The 17,316-nt window shown below is 35.9% G+C and overlaps 1 protein-coding gene across 1 annotated transcript; it reads right to left on the bottom strand.

The window, feature by feature from the left end:
* Nucleotides 1-2,976: 2,976 nt before the first annotated feature.
* Orco (odorant receptor co-receptor) lies at nucleotides 2,977-12,696 on the bottom strand. Its single transcript, XM_017910794.1, is given in 8 exon segments — nucleotides 2,977-3,027; nucleotides 3,408-3,563; nucleotides 4,037-4,141; nucleotides 4,295-4,394; nucleotides 10,257-10,484; nucleotides 10,850-11,112; nucleotides 11,695-12,078; nucleotides 12,562-12,696. Coding segments are annotated over 8 exon segments (1,422 nt in total).
* Nucleotides 12,697-17,316: the final 4,620 nt, after the last annotated feature.

The raw sequence follows: 17,316 nt of genomic DNA, 5'->3' as shown, positions 1-17,316 counted from the left end.
ACGATGAAAAATTGAGATTTCAGGGGGAGACTTGCACTACGAGGCGCAGGGAAAGACCTATCTACAGGAATTTGATGAAGGAATGATTTAGAAGTCGGAGGGAAAATTTAGGAATGGAGAATTAAATTTTAGATTAAAATTGGTATGCCAGGATCGTTAAATATAGGCAGCCTTGGAAATAGAAGCGATAGGTTTGTCAAGGAAGGATAATGATATATGAAGGATTTAAATGTGAACGAGGAAGATTTGAAAGTAAATTCGATTTTGGAAATTCTTGAAATGGCATCCTGGTATCCTGTCATCGATTCTCCAAATTTAAATATAATTTGTAGAAATAGGTAGTGAAATATATTTCTGACATAATGTCGTCGAATACCTGAAACACTTAATTCTCTGATTTTAAAGAGGAATTTATTTTTAATTAATTTATTTAAAGAATTAATTTTTTCATTTTAATTTTGAAGAGGACTGAGAAAGATTCACCCACGATTAGTGGAAATATAATAATCGTTTTAATCCACATTTTAATCCCGAATTAAACTATGTTTACGAACATGGAGGGATATTAGTGTAGGAATATTTTGTAAGGAAACAGTGTACATGTAGAACATTTTGTAAGACAAATATATTATAGATTTACATAGAGAGAAACCATTTATAATACTGACGATTGAATTCACAATATGATTACAGTATTAACGTTAATTAAATGCGTTCGATAACATTGCTCTTCTATTGTTTAAAGTTTCACGTGGGAATAGGTACCTAGGACTAGGACAGAATTTATTTTAGAATTATACAGTAATACGTATTTATAATGCATCGTTATTAAAACTATAGTAAAGTTATCATACTTCTCGTACGCTAGGTCTTAGAAAAATTTATGTTTCATTCGGTTGTCGTGAAATATGAAAAATTTGTGCTAGAAAGTTGGTGTATTTATAAATTAACGGCGCAGAGGAACTGCCGTGCACGAGTGGATGAAATCTTCTTAAATTCTATAAACAGCATCTTTGCTGTTGTCCCTGCCATACCTTTCAGCGGTCTTATTTCCTTTTATTTGCAATTTACTTTTATATTTTGCCGAGGAAAAGTCTGTTTAAATATTTGAACATAATAATATTGAAACGATATTCGAATAATTTCTTAATATTACGATAATAAAGTAGAAAATACACTTAAATTTTAATTTACTAGACTGAGAGAATGTCACGTATAGTATTATACACTGACTTGAAAATATCGAAGTATTCCAAATTTTGATCAAATTAAAAAATGCAAATTTCATAAGATAGACTAAATAGCAATTATACATCAGAAAGGGTTTTTGCAATAGTAGAAATCGTTCTAAAATTAAAGATAATTGTTCATCGTAATAATGATAGTGTTAATTTATCTATTTACATGTCGATAAGAGTACCTTATTATTTTTATAAAATTACTTCGGAAAATCAAGATGCAACATTTAATCGTCTGACGATTCAGACGAAGTATTATTTATGTTTGTGCAAAATTCATTTGCAATATTCAGAATCACACCGTGTTGATATATTCTTCGTAATCTGTGTTATTTGCATCTTCATACTTCGTCGGTAACACACTCTCGCAATTACATCACAGAATACTGTACAAGTTCATCTTCAGCGTAATATTTCCCGTTATTTTCGATATTTTTCTTAAGTATCGAGTGCAGCTTATTTCAGATTAGCCTATTTAAAAATTAATGCTTATAAATATTACGTTATTTTAACTCGACTTAGACCTACGCATTGATATCGGTAAAAAAACATTTGTTGTTAGGTTCTTCATGCCATTTTCCTTACGTCTTCGTCACGTGAAAATTAATCCTTTGATAATATTAGTCGGGATCGCAAATTCACTTCACTTACATCTGCCCTGAATAACCAAAAATAATTAATTTTCGTGGAATTAATTTCTCCAAGGATTAAATTTCTCGCGTTAGCTTAGCAAATTATTATCCTAAGCTACGTTAATAATCTTCGTTGTTCACCCTTTAATTTTGGATTATACGTATCATTAGCGTATCCACTTACAGGAATTTAATAAATTCTCATTGAGGTATTAATTAAAGTTACTAGGCGTTGCCTTTAGAAACGAAAGGTTCAAAGGAAAGGGGATGATACAGATGTAGATTCCATTTTGGTACTCTAATTTTAATCATTTTTACTTTTACTACGTATTGTAATTGAAATAGATCCTTCGCAGAGAAAAATTCTTTGATACTTTGGTTTCGACAGTAACGATGTAACTTCTACGAATAATAATCTAAAATGAAGGAAAAGACAAAAGAATGTAAAGAAAAACGTTCTGCTAACTAGAGTCTATATTTTTCTCATTATAAAACTTTTAATTTATGTTTTTCAGTCTTTTATTTGAAAAAATTTGTTTCTTTTAGCCACCCTCTGCTGCTTAGAAGCCTATCTTTAATGTTTTCCTTTGTTCCCCAAGAATAAAGTTGTATCTAAGAATCTTGTTTAATTCTTAGAGTTCTTTAATACATAATATCAGAGTATCTAACACGTTACTGTCGACAGTTATAATTAATTTATTATAGAACTATGACTTAGAGTGATAAAGAAAAAGGTGTTTTAGCGATAGCACAGCTTCGTCTTACTTCGAGTAATTCCCAGAGTACCCTTCGTGTTCAAGTAATTTTGTTGCTACATGTCGATCGATATCCAATTACCATTTATCATCCGTTAGTATCAAATATATCGCATGGTCGAGTTTTTGGAATTCCTAAAAAAATAATCGAAAACGAAGGATACTCTCTGTATGTACACTCTATAATCCTACATTGTCCTTCGGTCACAGTTTCCAGCTGAATCCTTACAAGAACTTGATAGAAAGTGTTACAAGGCACGACAAACGAGTCTCGTGTCTGACAATTTCGATCACGCATACTCCGGCATTGTATCTTCCTTGTTCAGACTTAAAATAAATAATCCTTAACGTTCACTTCAGTTGCACCAAGACCATGAAGTAGGTGACCATAGCTCCCAGCACCTAGAGAATTCGTTATTTTAATTAATCAATCTCTATACATTAGAAACTTTGGCAATTTCGTTAATAATTCAAGCACCGAGTTCAAGCCGAGTTCGGTTCAAAACTGAAGTTCCAAACTGAATTTCAGTCCAAGCTGACAATGAATTTCGTTGCAATACTCTTTGGAATTAACACGATCAACGTCAGCCCTAGCATTCGCCGACTTCTGACTTCTATTTCGAGGTATTTGAAAAAAGAATTTCGAAATTTTGGAAATAAGCGATGAACCGCGCTGCGGATTTTTCTCCGTGGCATGGTAGACAGCATGTTAAAGTGTTTCGTTTGGGTTTTAGGTGAGCGTTAAATTTAGCAGCGCAAAAAGATGAAGTGGCTTGCATTACCGAAGCGAAAAGATCCAAAGAGACGGTGAAGAACTTCGCTCCTGAAATAGACATCGCCTTCTGACACTGCTGACAGACGATCTGTACAAAGGTTTTGGCCTCCTCTGATCCGTCATACCAATGGCAGGAATAGGCTGCTTCCATCACCGATGAGCTCTGTGCACGATAGATACGTGTAATAATAATTTTCCTAATAATTCATATTAAATTCCTAATATTACCGGATTTAAAACAGCCATTCTCAGCCTATTTCCTAGCTTGCTATAAATCGATATATGATCAAGTCCACTCTGTAGACAGCGTCTATTTACCGTAGTATATCTCATTGTAGGTTTAAAAATTTTATATAACTCGGTTCAGCTTATGTAATCGTACCACAGGTTGAGAACCTCTGATCTCGAATATTTATGAATTACAAAATATTTAACTCCGGTAATAGGGAATTGCAGACACGTGAGATGTAATTTTACAATCTTCCACATTGTCTTTTAGGTTAGGTTCGGTTTGTTTAATAATTTTAGAATCCGAGAGAGACGTAATTGAAATTCACGCTATTCCACGTGGGATACATGATCAGGTGTATGTACAGATAAGTATGTATATATGTATGTATATGTATCTATATGTACCTCTTCGATGAGACGATTTCCAAATATGCAGAGCATGAAGACTTGCCCAAGGGAGTATACCAAGTACCCAATTACTGATGCTGCGTATGTATCAACTGCATGTATCTGTAGAAGGTACACGTATCAAGGATTTAGCTATTTTATTGAAGAAGGTGAAACAATTTTTTCTTCTTTTTACACATGCAAACTTTCATACTTGGAACAACAATTGTTCTTATTTTAATTCGATATTCTATGCACAGGAAGGAATTATATTACCTTTGTTGCTTGATAAGCAAGCAAAGTTAAGGTGATGGTGGTGGTCAACATGTGTAGCAGTAAGGCAAGACCATAAGCGTCTCCAATCGCAGTTACCAGTCTACAAGAAATAATAACAATTTCAATAATTATAATTTGCAACGATATTTAATTCGATTATTCGTAATATGTTTTTCAAAATCCGACGAATGTATTTTCAAATTCTATTTTTTAATACGGTTAGATATACTGTGCGAAAATGTACCATAAACGTGACAGCGGTAACAAATTCTAGTGGATAGAAGGATAAGTTAATTTCGTATGTCACTTAGGTCAAGTTAACGGTAAGATCATTTTATATTGCGTTTCAGTGTTTGTTTGGACACACAGTAGGCTAGAAGCTCCCGTTAAATGCTAAAACCCTTGAAACACGACAAACCCAATCTGTTAGTAAGCCCCTGTGGCTACGATATAACAAAGTTTTAATTCGACCTAGTTCACTGGATGAATGCATTTAACCAGTTGGTTAGAGTTTATGATTGAACAATCTCTCCCTCTTTCGCTGTCTCTTTCTTTCTTCCTCGCTCTCACATTTCGTTCCCTCTGTCTATCTCTCTCCTTGATTCTGTATTTCCTTTTTAACGTTTAAATAATGCACTTCGACGGTGTATCGTCAAGTTAGCTGTATCCAAGTTGAATGATCGATACCTCGAAGTGTTTTAAAGGGGAAGAATAAGGTGTAGGGTGTTTGAGGGTTCTTCGATCTGCCATTTTCTTAATGCATCCACGTGTATTCATTCTCTTATGTATTTGTTCCTCTGACGTTTCCATTTTCCGTACATCCATTTCCGTGCTATCTCTATTTTTCTTCATCAAAACTTCCATCAAACTTCGAACCAACGAAGGAACAATTTTTTCCCCTTAACGACGTCTTTCTCGTGTTACCTTAAACAGATCTTCTGCAAACTTTCAAGCCAGAGAGAAAATCGTTTCCTCCCTCTTAGCTTCTCCCAACGATGGCACCATTAATCTTCCAATCGGAGATTAAATGATATCTATCTGTCACGAAATATTTCTTTCCTTCAATTACCTGCTCTACCTCCTAACTGTCTCAGAGGAATGTTAAAATGAAAAAATGTCCATTCTTCCTTAACGTTCCTAGCTTCCTACGTTACTAGGATCTTAAGTGTTCCCCGAGTAATTTCCAGGCGGTACATCTTACATAAAAATGGGTCATATTTAATTAAAGCTATAAATTAAATTTCATTTTACAAGGGAGAGCTAGCATTATATTTTTAGTATTATATAAATATTCAAATTCATGGGAAGATTGTGAATTACAGTGAATGAAAATGATACCTCGTATAGGTATATATGTAACATCTGCATACACTGTAGCAATCTCGAGAAACTCTGACAATCGTGGAGTACACTACCATTCTTTAGCATTAGATATTTCCATGTTCTCAAATTACGAATTCCAAATACCAACAAATTTTCTATCATAAATTCAAAAATCAAATTTTCCTTATTTCTTCAATTTTCCTAACTCTCCTATTTGAAGATGGAAAAATCGTAGGATGCTTTCAAACACTTGCAAATATTAATTCCGCAAATACACGGGAAGAGGAACTAATCTACATTCGAGCACGCTAAACAGAGGCAACAGGTTTTCGTATATTTTTCCGTGGCGAAACGGGCAAAGATTGGCATGGCGGTCGAAGGGCAAACGTCGAACGCGTTCTGCATTCTGTGCACCTAACGCTGATGAAACGTGTACATACACGTGTCAGACACGTATACAGGTGCACACGTGAACACAAGCAATGTACAACCCCTGAATTGTCCAATAAATTGTCCAGTCCGCTCGGTACGTCCCCAGTTGCGGTCAATATCGCGCTCTCTTAGAATAAATACTTCACCACCGTGGGAATACACGCATCCCCTCTGTTTCTCCGTTGTCGAAGAATCTATATAGAACGTAGCTCGGTTCCTTCGTCTTCTTTGTAAAATTTCCTTCAACCTAGCGCGATCGACCGTTGCCTCGTGCTTTACCGCATTCAAAAGTCCCGCCATCTCCGGGGACCGGAAGCATCCTCCATAGCGCACGTGCTTTTTCGGGTTATCGGAATGATAGCCCGGGGATACATGGAATTTTAGAGCTCTAGAGCTTTCTTTTATTTTGTATAACAATATACCGCGAATATTAGAATTATTCAAAACATATATGAAAGCATATAATGTGAGGTTATGTTAGTAAAGGATAGAATAAAAAGAAACGTGAACGGGAATTTTTAAGGGAAACAAATGAAACTTAAATTTGAATTTCAATTTGAATTTGAGGAAGTGTATAATGAAGTATAATACTCGTTTAATATGTCGAAACCAATTAAAACGAACTATACTTACACTAAACCTACCACATTCTGTCAAATAATCAATGGATGAAAGAATCGAAGAAGAATCTTAAAAAATGGAATAAAAGAAAATATTTAAAAATTGTTATAATATTTAATTCGTGGTAGGTTCACTGTTTATGATCCCAAATGAACGTAAAAGGCGCCATTTTTCTAGTTGCAATGGTTCCAAGACGTGACTTAGGAAACGCAAGAATATGTGTACGATAAATCAGAGCGTGCATGAAATTATTAGTTCGCGTAATTTAATCGCACTTAATTTGCCATTGAAGTGTATCGACACGTGAAATTCATCGAATGAGAGAAATTACGCGGATATCGAAAAGCGAATTGCTCCATGAAACATTCGAGGGTGGAGCTGTACGTTCGATTAGCCATAAAAGTCCATTGTCACTGGAAATTAATGTAATGGAATACATTGCTCGAATCTCGATCAGTCTTCTATCCGAATGGCTCGATTCATCGAAATGGAATCATAATCGGTTCACGCGAATTCCAGCGAATTTTGAAAATAATTCAGAGAATCGTTTCGCTGCCGTCTTCGCCGACGATCGAACCACCGCGTATATACTTACCACGAATGTGTTCGTTTCTAACTAAGATTGCTCCGAGCAATGGAAAACGTCGGGTAAACAGAATATTGATTTTCCATTCGCATAACCGCGAGAAGAATTTCTGTGCCCCTTGTGAATTATTCGCTGATACTGCAGCGGACGTGGAACATTCTGGAAATTGTGCACCGAGAGGATTCTAGGGATCCAAAATTGGATATCCTGTCCTTTTTACTCTTTGAAAATTTTTTCCCTTTGAAAATTTTCCATTTGTATTTTTCCCGTCGCAATTCTTCTACCTTTTTCCTTTATATTCCTTTCTTCCATGATTTTCATCATTTTTCTTCTTTTGCAATTCGTATCTCTTTTTTCGTTTGTATTTCCTTTTGCAATTTTCCTAGCTTTTGTCACACGCCTGCTATTTTTCTGCAATCTCTGTTTTGCTTCCTTCTCATTTTCCACGTTTGTATATTTTTCCTTCTACGATTTTTAGCTCCAGTATATTTCCCTTTTTCGTGTTATTTTGATTTTTGTTCGCTTGTTTCTCTTTCTCTATTTCCCAGTCTTCCCTTTTGCAATTGTTTATTCTATTTTATCAATAGTAATCAAAATTATCAATAGTATTATCAATAGTAATCAAAACAAAGTTATCAAAAGTCGGGAACTCCTGCTTTTACGAGTATCATTTTTATCTTTTGCCATTAAACTTTCGACTCGAGTGTCTATATACGAATTAGCTAGTGTTCTTTTTAATTGCAGAGTAACTTTTCAATTAAAACTCCGTGAAATCCTGGCGAAAGATGCGAGGAATCTTGCATAGCTCATCGACTTTGAACGAAGATCTTCGCTTTTTACACGGCGGATGGACCAAGACATAAAAGTTAAAGGAATTTGCAACTTCTTAAACTTCTTTACCCATGGTTCGTCTGCTCTGAAAAATTGTCAAGGTATTCCGGGCCAGATGAAGCTTCCAGCGCTTTTTAAGTCCATTGAACAAGTTGAAAAATTTTCCCTGGCTTTCCCGCGGACGTTTTAATGAAAAAATTCAGCAAGATGACACCGTTTAAAGAGCGTCCCTAACGAAATTGCGCGAATTTACTTATTCACCTGGCGCCGGGGATTATTATCCTAATGGAAGTCCCTCATTGTTAGGACCGCGAATGTGAAAGGTTCTCTCATTGCCGACGTAGATTACGTTTCCGTATAGAAACGAACTGGAGATGAGAATCGAAATGAGGAAACTGGGTTATGCCGGGGTAGTCAAGACGTTGACGAACTTTGAAATTGCAACGCGTTGCAATTTAACTTCACGGCGAAAACTTTATTTCCAATCGCTGGGAAAAATGTCTATTGTTTCGTGATCTGTCATTGTCGACCGATCTCCACTTTTTCCCTAGATTCCTTTCTTTTTCCCATAAACGTCAGAGTCTTACTCTCGTCGCATCGAGAAGGTTGATCTTTGGATACAACGTTATAACTAATTGCACAGATGAAAGTTTTACTACGATTTGCTTTCAGGATTCTATTAAAAGATACAATTCATACGATTTGATTTGTAAACCCTATTAATCCTTTAACTACCGCTCCGAAATCACATGTTTCTCTCAGGACGCCACGGGAGTGCACCGCTAGATGCAAGATTTGTTCTCATATATTTTTGATGTTCTAATCAAAATTTTTAATCGTTCAATGGGGCACCTTTTATTTCGAAGTATCTTCCAATTAGCGGTTATATCCAAATTGCACTAACTGTCAATTTTCATTCAATGTAGTTCAATGTAGTTCAAGCGCTCCTGTCATCAATGACCACCGTGGCGTCACAGGAGAAATCGTGGTCGGTCATATACGAACAACGTGGTAGTCAAAGTGTTAGAAAAATATGAAATATTGCCGAAAACGGGTTTTATTGTCTTCAACGTACAGGAATTAAATATTGATATGTTCCTTCTTTAATAATATATAATAATGTAATAATAATAATAATATCGGGTCTGCACGAACGGTTTGAGACACCGAAAAAGGACAGAACGATATGAACAGAATAATACAAACACTAACGTCGGAAAACTAATTTAACGCAAGAAAAGAACACTAAAATAACGTAACTATAACACGTGGAAACACGGTCTAATTCGAGTCTCTTCAACACCGAACGACTCACGCCCCTGCTGGTCTCAATCTATTTCTACGAGGACTCTTCAACGCTTCTACACTCAGGACTCACCCCGTGTCGTTGATAGTCCTGTTTTTGTGCTTTTTCCAATCGCTAATTCGCTGATATGATTCAGCCCATTAGCGATTTGCTCCCATGAAAAGCACGTCACTCCCCGCGACGGTTACGATTTCGTTGACCTGCGTTTCACCTCCCCACAGAGATCATGCAACTTAGCTTTGTTACCAGAAATAGTATTTTCTTTCTTTCATAACGGTATCGGTTTCGATTTGCTTCTAAAAAAACGTCGCGCATAGGTCATCGACCGGTTTATAATTTGTTTTTCTAAAATAAGAAATCCTGAATCGGTATTGGCCGATTCGCGATTTATTTCCTGAAGTAGTATCCTACAATATGTATTAAGAAAAATTTCGACCCTTTCCTATGCTTCTATATTTTATTTTTCTATTTTTAACCCTTTGCACTCGAGGGGTGCCTCTCAGTCGCCATTTAATCAGATTCTAAAGATGGATGTCAATTAATATATCAAATTCACAATTACTCAACGATGCTTGGAATATCGAGGTAAAATAATTCTACGTCTTAATCTGCATACGATTTCTTATTTACCGTTTTAGAAATATCGTCGATTTTATGGCAGAAAAGTTTGCAGAAATCTTTTCCTGCAACGAAAAGATCGCCGAGTGCAAAGGGTTAATAATCACGTGCATGATAAAAGAAGGATTCTTTGTTTTCTATTAATCGTGTCAGTATAGTTTGTAGGAGAAATGAAAAATTAGGACGAATATTGATATTTTGCAGGAAGAATGATGATACTGGTGATAAAAATGGAAGATACTTACCTGACAATGTGCTTGTGCCTTTCTACCCAGTATTTGATGGCGCTTCGAACCAGCATTTCCTGTTTCTTCGTCAGCCCGTTTGGTCCCACACCACCATTGAAAGTCATCCCGGCAGTTGGCCGGAAGGTAGTCGTAAAGTCAGTTCTGTTGCTGTATATTCCTCGAAGGTCCATATCTAACATGTTTTCGCCTTGTGGTGGAGTGGATAGGGGTAGTGGATCTGGATCTCTTGGATGTTCTGGGGTACCAGCCTGGAAGGCCAACAAATTAATACCTCAGGTACAGGAGACCTTAACTCAATATTACGGTGTTAAATTTAATTATTAAATTATTATTTATTAATTATTAACAATTCCGTTAAATTTAATTAAATTAAAACCATTTTTCATTTTATAATATTCACTGCAATTGCTATGTTTGCAGGTTTCTTAAGCTACATTGTACCCATTTACGTAACACCATGTATAGTTTAAAGGTGACAGGTTTGTAATGTGAATTATGAAAACCAATATTTCAATAAAAAATTCAATTTTCAGATTTTCCTAATGTTTGTTCTTTCTACTGTTTTCTTAACAGACATGTCAATTGTCTACTAGCTTACCTTAAACAATTCTCCACTGTTTGGCACAACGGTGTCCAGAGTGGCGCTGAACTCCATCAGAGGCTTCATGATGTTCTTCAGATGCTGGATTTGTTCGCAAGCGAAGACGAGCCAGGAGCAGAACAACACGTCGAGAAGATTCGCGTCTGCCATGCAAAATATCAGCCAGTAGAATTGCAGTATCAGCGTGAAGATGTGTGCCATCCCGTGGCTGGGGTCGTATGGGTACCAAGAACGTACCATCAACCTTGGTATCTAGACAAAAGCACGTACTCGCGATCAGATTTTTACCAATTTTATCACTCAGGCAAGCTTTCGCATATCCTAACCAAGATAGTTATCGTCAAGTTATCAGTATCCAATCTTTTAGCAATATTCAGGTAACCATCCTCATTCTTCTATTACCAATATTATTATCACACCCATTAACACTAGAACTACCAACCCAGTCTAAATGACTGGTCCCAGAATTTTCCTTTCTGCAATCACCGAACACGTACACCTGCTTTAAGAATAAAATTGGTATCAACTCGTATTAAGAAAGGACTGTAATCAATATATTCACTCGTATTCATCGTATCGCTGAAATTACTATAATCTGTGCACGTTATAGTTCGGTACGCATTAAAAATCGGTAGTTCTAGTGTTAAATAAATTTGGAAACTTGATTTTATGTTAATTAACGTGGTTTATCTTTCGCTGTTCAATTATCGAAGCTCACATCCATGGGAGAAATTTCAAAACTCGACTGTATACTAATTAATTATCTTATAGCCTATTTTTCAGTTACGTGGGCAGAGAAAGAAAGCGTTGTTGCTAAATAAATAATCACATTACCTCGACGTAGGTGGATTCATTGGTAACAGGATCGATGACTTTTTTCACGGAATCACCGATGAAGGTAATGGTGGTCCAAGAAATGGCGGACAATACCGTGATTACCATGACTATCAGCAGGAGTATCCTCATTTTCTTTATGGCTTTCTGGTGGTAACGCGCGTTACTCTCGGCGAACAAAGGGTGGCTGTTCGGATTGTTCCAGACACCGAGCGTTCTGTAGAACAGTTTGCTCCTGACCGCGAAGTAAATAAGTTTCACCACGCAGTGCGTAAAGAACAGCATAGTGATCGTGTTAGCTGTGAGGTCGTCCACGTCGTCGCTCTCCAGCATTAGATTTATTCCACAGAATCCGAACTGCATAAGGACCAGGATCAGGTGCACCTAATCGATCCAGCAATTTTTATTTATTCCCTTCTTATTCCAGTTTCTTCTACTTTTTCCCTCTTCTCCTCGTTTTTCAACATTTTGGAAGGATTACTTTAACCTCTTAATAACTGTACTCGTGTTAATGTAATTTCGCATATACGTATAAATAATGCGCTTTTATTTAAAAATATTTTTTTAAAAATTTCGTCACATATACGTATAAATAATGTACTCACTTGTATTTTAAAATATTTAAAAGAAAAAGATTTAGAAATTCGAAAAATAAATCGTGGACTGCAGTTGCAATTTTTGTTATCATTTTGATCGAGATTCGTTATTGCGATCATTTACTGAATCGATAGTAAAAAATTCGGGTATCTTTGATTTTTGAAAAATAATTCGGTTTTTAAGGGGTTAAATAGAGGTACCTTAGATCTGTTTTTAAAATAGATATTTATATTTCTATGGTACTTTAGAAATGGTATTTAGTTTACATACGATACAGTAGATTTTATGTATGTGCTTCGTAGAGCTGTCGGTGTAGTAATTGAACAAGAAGTGCCCAGTAGCTTTCATTAGCTTTATATTGGGCAGCAAGTCCGCCACTAGGCCCTGTTGCTTGAACTTCATCATCTGAGGGAAAGAATTCGAAAGAATTTATTTATATTTCGTTACAATTATACGACGTAGAAAAATCGATAACTATACTTTGTTTCGATTTCTATCTCGAAACTTCCATGTCATAAGAATATAATATAAATATAATATAAATATAATATAAATAACAACAGAGGCAAGATATTTTCCTTTTCATTATAAACGCATAAAAATCGAATTGTTAAGAAATACGAGTATATCAATTCGAACGTGTAATTCGCAACTAAATTGATTAAAAGTTGGTGCACTTTGGTGCATCGAGACATTTGTCGTTAAGCTAAAGTCAAAGCAGAAACTTTGAGTCATTATTACTATTCATTGTTTAGAGGTCACCGGGTATGAAATTTTCAATACTTATTCATTTAAACTTCCTTACGTACTCCTAAAAACTTTGTGTAATTATATGTCGTATACATGGAGATATTGATGTAGAGTGCATAGGTATATGTATACACAGTGCGTACATATGTATACGTACTTTTTAATCAATTCAAACGTTTGACAGCGAGGATAATATTGTACGTTAAATGTACATATAATTTCTGGTTTTCCAATAATGAGTGCATTCAAGAGGGTCGTACATGCATTATTTAATAGCCCATGCATGTATCGTAGTTTGTGGCCTTGAGGCATAATTAACGGACGTCATGTTTAATTTCATATCTGTCATCGCATTGCAAATAGCTTTCGTAGCTCGTAACGTATATTCATAATTCCCCTGTGAGCATTAACGGAGTACGATAAATCGAATTCGAAAAATAAAATAAAAATTCCTCCTTTAAGTTGAAACAAATATTTTTACAAACGTAAAGTATATTCGAATTGTTTCAGGTGTTGGCAGGTTCGATGGTACGAAGATAAATGGCTGGAGAAATTCTATCTCGTGACCCACTGTACGGTGTGAAATGGTGGGATTGAGCGTAGTATTAGATTTCAAATGACCCACAGGTCTTGGTCAAAGATGCAACTTTCACGTTTGTAATCCATAGTTGGCATGATATAGAAACATTAAAGTGTTCTTGAAAGTAGTAATGATAGGATGAGCGAATGATAGAAAACTGGTGTAAAAGCTGGTATGGTATGTCAACATAGCTGAAAAGTTTTTTAGAGACTCGTGATGTTCAAAGATATTCTTGAAAAATCAAATTAATTTAGTTCGTGACTCGATCATAACATAGAAATTTCATATATCATATATGAGACAAATATTTAGAATTAAGTATTGAATATCTAATATCCCTGTGTTTTATAAATTAATATTATTATTCGCGAATTTGGATAATATATAAAAAAATGTTATAATTGAAAATTACAGCAAATAAGATTCGTCGCTTTAATAACAACTGCAAATTATATCGTGAGACCCCTCCTTGTTTCTATGTTAAAATGTACGAATTTTTGCGTGACAAGTAGAAAGACCGCAAATTACTATGCTTCCACTAACGATGCCACTTATTTTTAGGGACCACAAGTACCATAACCGAAGTCACAAATAATATGAAGTACTTTGACGCCACACGCAACAAGAACGAGATCTATTGTGCCTGGATCATGAACGACACTTTACAAGTTTCGCATACATGAAAGAATTGTGTGGCAGGTATAAATATTTACACATTAATCAATCAGTACTTATATATTTCATACAAATTAATTTTCATTTTCATCATTAAATAATCTTATAATAATATATATCGTCACTAGGTGCCATTGATCCTTTTAGAAGAAATGTATCTATGATAGAACGAAGATTTCTATTTTCACGAGAAAGATTCAACGTTCTTGAATATATATAAGCGTCAAAATTTCCAAAAAGTTATCTTCCTTTCTCAACTAGTGCAAAACTCGACTACGAGACACAGGACACACCACTAATATCGCTAAATACCTCAGAAAATTCGATACATGATCACCATCAACCACTCGATTTTTCACCTTATTCGGGTTCCTCGATATCTCAACGTTACCTTTGCATCATCTTTGAACTGGATCCCAAGCAATGAACGGCCCACTAGCATCGAGTACCAGACCCAGCATCGACTTACTATCCCTCACGTCTTACCTGTCGCGCCTAGATCACTCGGTGATTCCTCGAGGGAGCAGAAAATATTTAAAAACCTGAACCGATATTCACTCCTCGATCGAGTCACGATGCAGTCACGTTGGAACACGGGAGGAAGAACCCTAGAGCCACCCTTCTTCAAACATGCATAATGCACGAGTACTCGAAAAGCTTGTCTACATCGCTGCTAGATCCAGTCACGATCCCAGGAGCATCCCGGGAACATCGATTCGATGTATAGGATCAACCCTCGACATGTTCTCTCACCTTGAGGCGGGTACGTGGCTACGAGGTTCAGATGGACGATGAGAACGCGAACTCCTCGCGAGTCCGCCGAGAGAATCGCGCTGCGTGCAGCCTGGGGCACGCGTGTATCGAGGAAAACTGAGACACGAACGAGGAACGATGGATCGTCGTTACCCAAGCAAGGGGTTCCTCTTCGTTTCTTCTTTTCTTCCCACCCCCTGGCTACCGCCACCTGTCGCCCCGGTGAAACCCCTCCAGCTGTACGGGGCACCAAACGTGGACCAATAGCCGTCAGGGTGCCCTAGGCGCAGACGTCCGTTGCTGCCGGCTCGCCAGTGGCCATATTGTTTCTTCTACCGTCGACACGGAGCTTCCTAATCGCATAAATTATTCAGATTTCGACGACTGGCAACCACCACCGGCCGGGAAACTACGGTGGGGATGGATGGAAGTGCGCCACGACCGATAAGAAGGTCTCGAACACGCTTATTCTAGAAACTTTGCCACGCGTAGCTCCGATTCTTGCGGATTTACCGCGGAAATGCTTCTTCCTCGCTTCGCAGATTTTTATCCATTCCTTCCATCGATCGAGAATTCACTTCTTGAGCAAAGGGCTTCGGTTGTTGGTCCCTCGTAGATTACATGGATTTTTATTCAGATGTCCTTTGAGGCCTTATTGGGGTGGCATTGAGAGTCTTATGGCGGAGGATTAGAACAGTTGATTAGGGAATAAACTACCAAATTTTATTTGTTTGCGTGTAGAATATACACATATATATGTGTGTATTTTTATGGGAAATGAAAAGTTGTAGCACTTGAGGAATAAAGATATTCGAGGCAGTAATAATTAATTGCATGCATCGTTGTTAATTGACCGTTATACGTGTGATGTTATAGTTAGTCTTTGAAGACTGGATAGGTTAGCACCGATCATGTTTATGATTTACCTTTGATATTTGTATGTTTTCGAATAAAATTTCTTTAGAAGTTTTATTTTTTCGGATTGAAAGTGTTGTAAGAACAACAGCTGGGTGAAATGTTATATTGTAAAGAAAGCATGGTTCGATGAAGAACATGAAGCAATTCTTGCTATAGTCCACGGATACCCTGTTTATTTTATCGACACAGAACAAATTCCTCTGACAACATGCGCAGTAGTAATATTGACAAGACATTACGACTGTTCGTTATTCAGATTATTTCAATTTCATTCGGTATTTAATTTCTTGTTCTTTTGAATTTCGATCTATGAAAGCTTGTTTTTAAATTAAATATACGTCATCGTTTCTTAAATCCTTTGACCTGTTAATTCCGAGGTATTTTCGAAATTCTGAAGATTAGTGGTAGGTACGTAAATCGTAATATAAATATTTGATATATTATAGTTCACGAAGTTGTAACTAAACAAAATTAACTTAGAATGGAGTATAGCTTATTTGGTAAACAATGAAGGTAATATGTGGAGTTTCCTTGAAAGTTTCACTGTTGTATACTTTCCAATAATTTAGAAGAGAAATGAATATATCAGAAATATAAAAACAGAATTTCTGCAAAAATGATCCAATTTTAATATCGATTATAATAAAAGTGTATTTATATGATACATTTAAATAATGATCATTAAATAATAATATTCTTCGAATAATCCGATTGTTATATTCCAGTGAAGAAATATTTTCTCAATAAGCTCGATTATTAGCTCAGTTATTGTTTAAACATTGTTAATGTAAAGACTGCTGTGTTAAATAATGGAGGAGTATGATTACGTACATACACATATGTCTGTCAGTAATTTAGTTTTCAACCCTCATTTTAAGTCAGTATGCAACCCGGCAAGCATTACAGTAACTTAGGTCAACCAATAAATCGCAGCTGTTTTATCTAAATTTTACTGTACCCTATCTCCATACGAATTTCGATTTGTTTTTCATCTTGAATTTATTTCTATCTTTGAGATAGAACGCAGATATAGTATAATAATTTAAATTTATTATCGATAATTGAATTTATTAGCAAATCAAAAAATACTGGAAATAAGATACCTTTTATTACAGTATTTCTTTATATATTTAAGAAATAAATATAATTTACAGTTATCGATATTGTCACGTTGACCTACGTATGAATTCATTTTAATCTCAGTCTATAATTATGATTACGAGATCATGTTCCTATTTTCTTCATCCGTTATTTGCACAGACATTTTATGGCGTGAGGTACCTTTCTATAATTATTAATCCCAGGTGCTGCTATCTAGGCTATGTTATAGATGTTCGTATATGCTTATT

The sequence above is a fragment of the Eufriesea mexicana genome, unplaced genomic scaffold (genome assembly GCF_001483705.2).
Source record: "Eufriesea mexicana isolate 0111107269 unplaced genomic scaffold, ASM148370v2 scaffold167, whole genome shotgun sequence".
Lineage (NCBI taxonomy): Eukaryota > Metazoa > Arthropoda > Insecta > Hymenoptera > Apidae > Eufriesea > Eufriesea mexicana.
This window is presented reverse-complemented; position numbering and strand designations above follow the sequence as displayed.